At 58.5% G+C, this 694-nt stretch overlaps 1 gene segment (V, D, J or C); it reads right to left on the reverse strand.

The window, feature by feature from the left end:
- Positions 1 to 418: 418 nt before the first annotated feature.
- The window catches only part of LOC123023279, a 1,933-nt gene continuing 1,657 nt past the window's right edge, over positions 419 to 694 (reverse strand). Inside the window, 1 exon segment of the V gene segment in view lies at positions 419 to 483. Coding sequence covers positions 419 to 483 — 65 coding nt within the window.

Raw genomic sequence — 694 nt, forward strand, 5'->3', positions numbered from 1 at the left:
GGGCCCAGCATTGGGCTCAGCGTCCTCTGGCCCCAATGGGTCCAGCGATGGCCACTGACCGTGGCATCAGCTGTTCCCTGAGGTCTGGCGGAGCACCTTGTAGTCTTTTGCAGCTTTGGCTTGGGGCCGTCCTTGTTGGCGCAGCAGGGATTGTCAGAGGGAAGGGAAAGTGGCCCAGTTCCGTCTCCAGCCTCACCGGGTCCGGCGAGATAAGTTGGCGGCTCGACCCCGCACTCCGTCCCCAATCTGGCTTTGCTCTCACCCAGTGCCGGTGGGGCGGAGAAGCAGGGCAGCTGCAAGGAACTCGCCGGCTGGCAAGATGGCGTCAGCCGGCAGCAGCGTCACCGTCATCAGGCTCAGCATTGGGCTCAGCATCCTCCAGCCCCAGTTGGTCCAGCGATGGACATGCACCACGGCATCAGCTGTCCCCCGAGTTCCGGCGGAGCACCTCGCGGTCTTTCGTGGCCTTGGCTCGGGGCCGTCCTAGGCGGCACAGTGGCAGCAGAGATGGGCAGAGGGAAGAGGAAGGGGCCCAGTTCCGTATTCTGGATAGACAGAATCCTATGTGAGAATGATCTGATAATGAAGCAGCTACGAAATACACATTTTTTCCAACCTAGTCATTTTGTGATATATGCTTAGAGGTGACTAAGTTGCATTCAAAGAACTGGATCACCCATAGAAATGAAAGCAA

The sequence above is a fragment of the Varanus komodoensis genome, unplaced genomic scaffold, assembly GCF_004798865.1.
Source record: "Varanus komodoensis strain SLA01 unplaced genomic scaffold, ASM479886v1 scaffold2041, whole genome shotgun sequence".
NCBI classification, from domain to species: domain Eukaryota; kingdom Metazoa; phylum Chordata; class Lepidosauria; order Squamata; family Varanidae; genus Varanus; species Varanus komodoensis.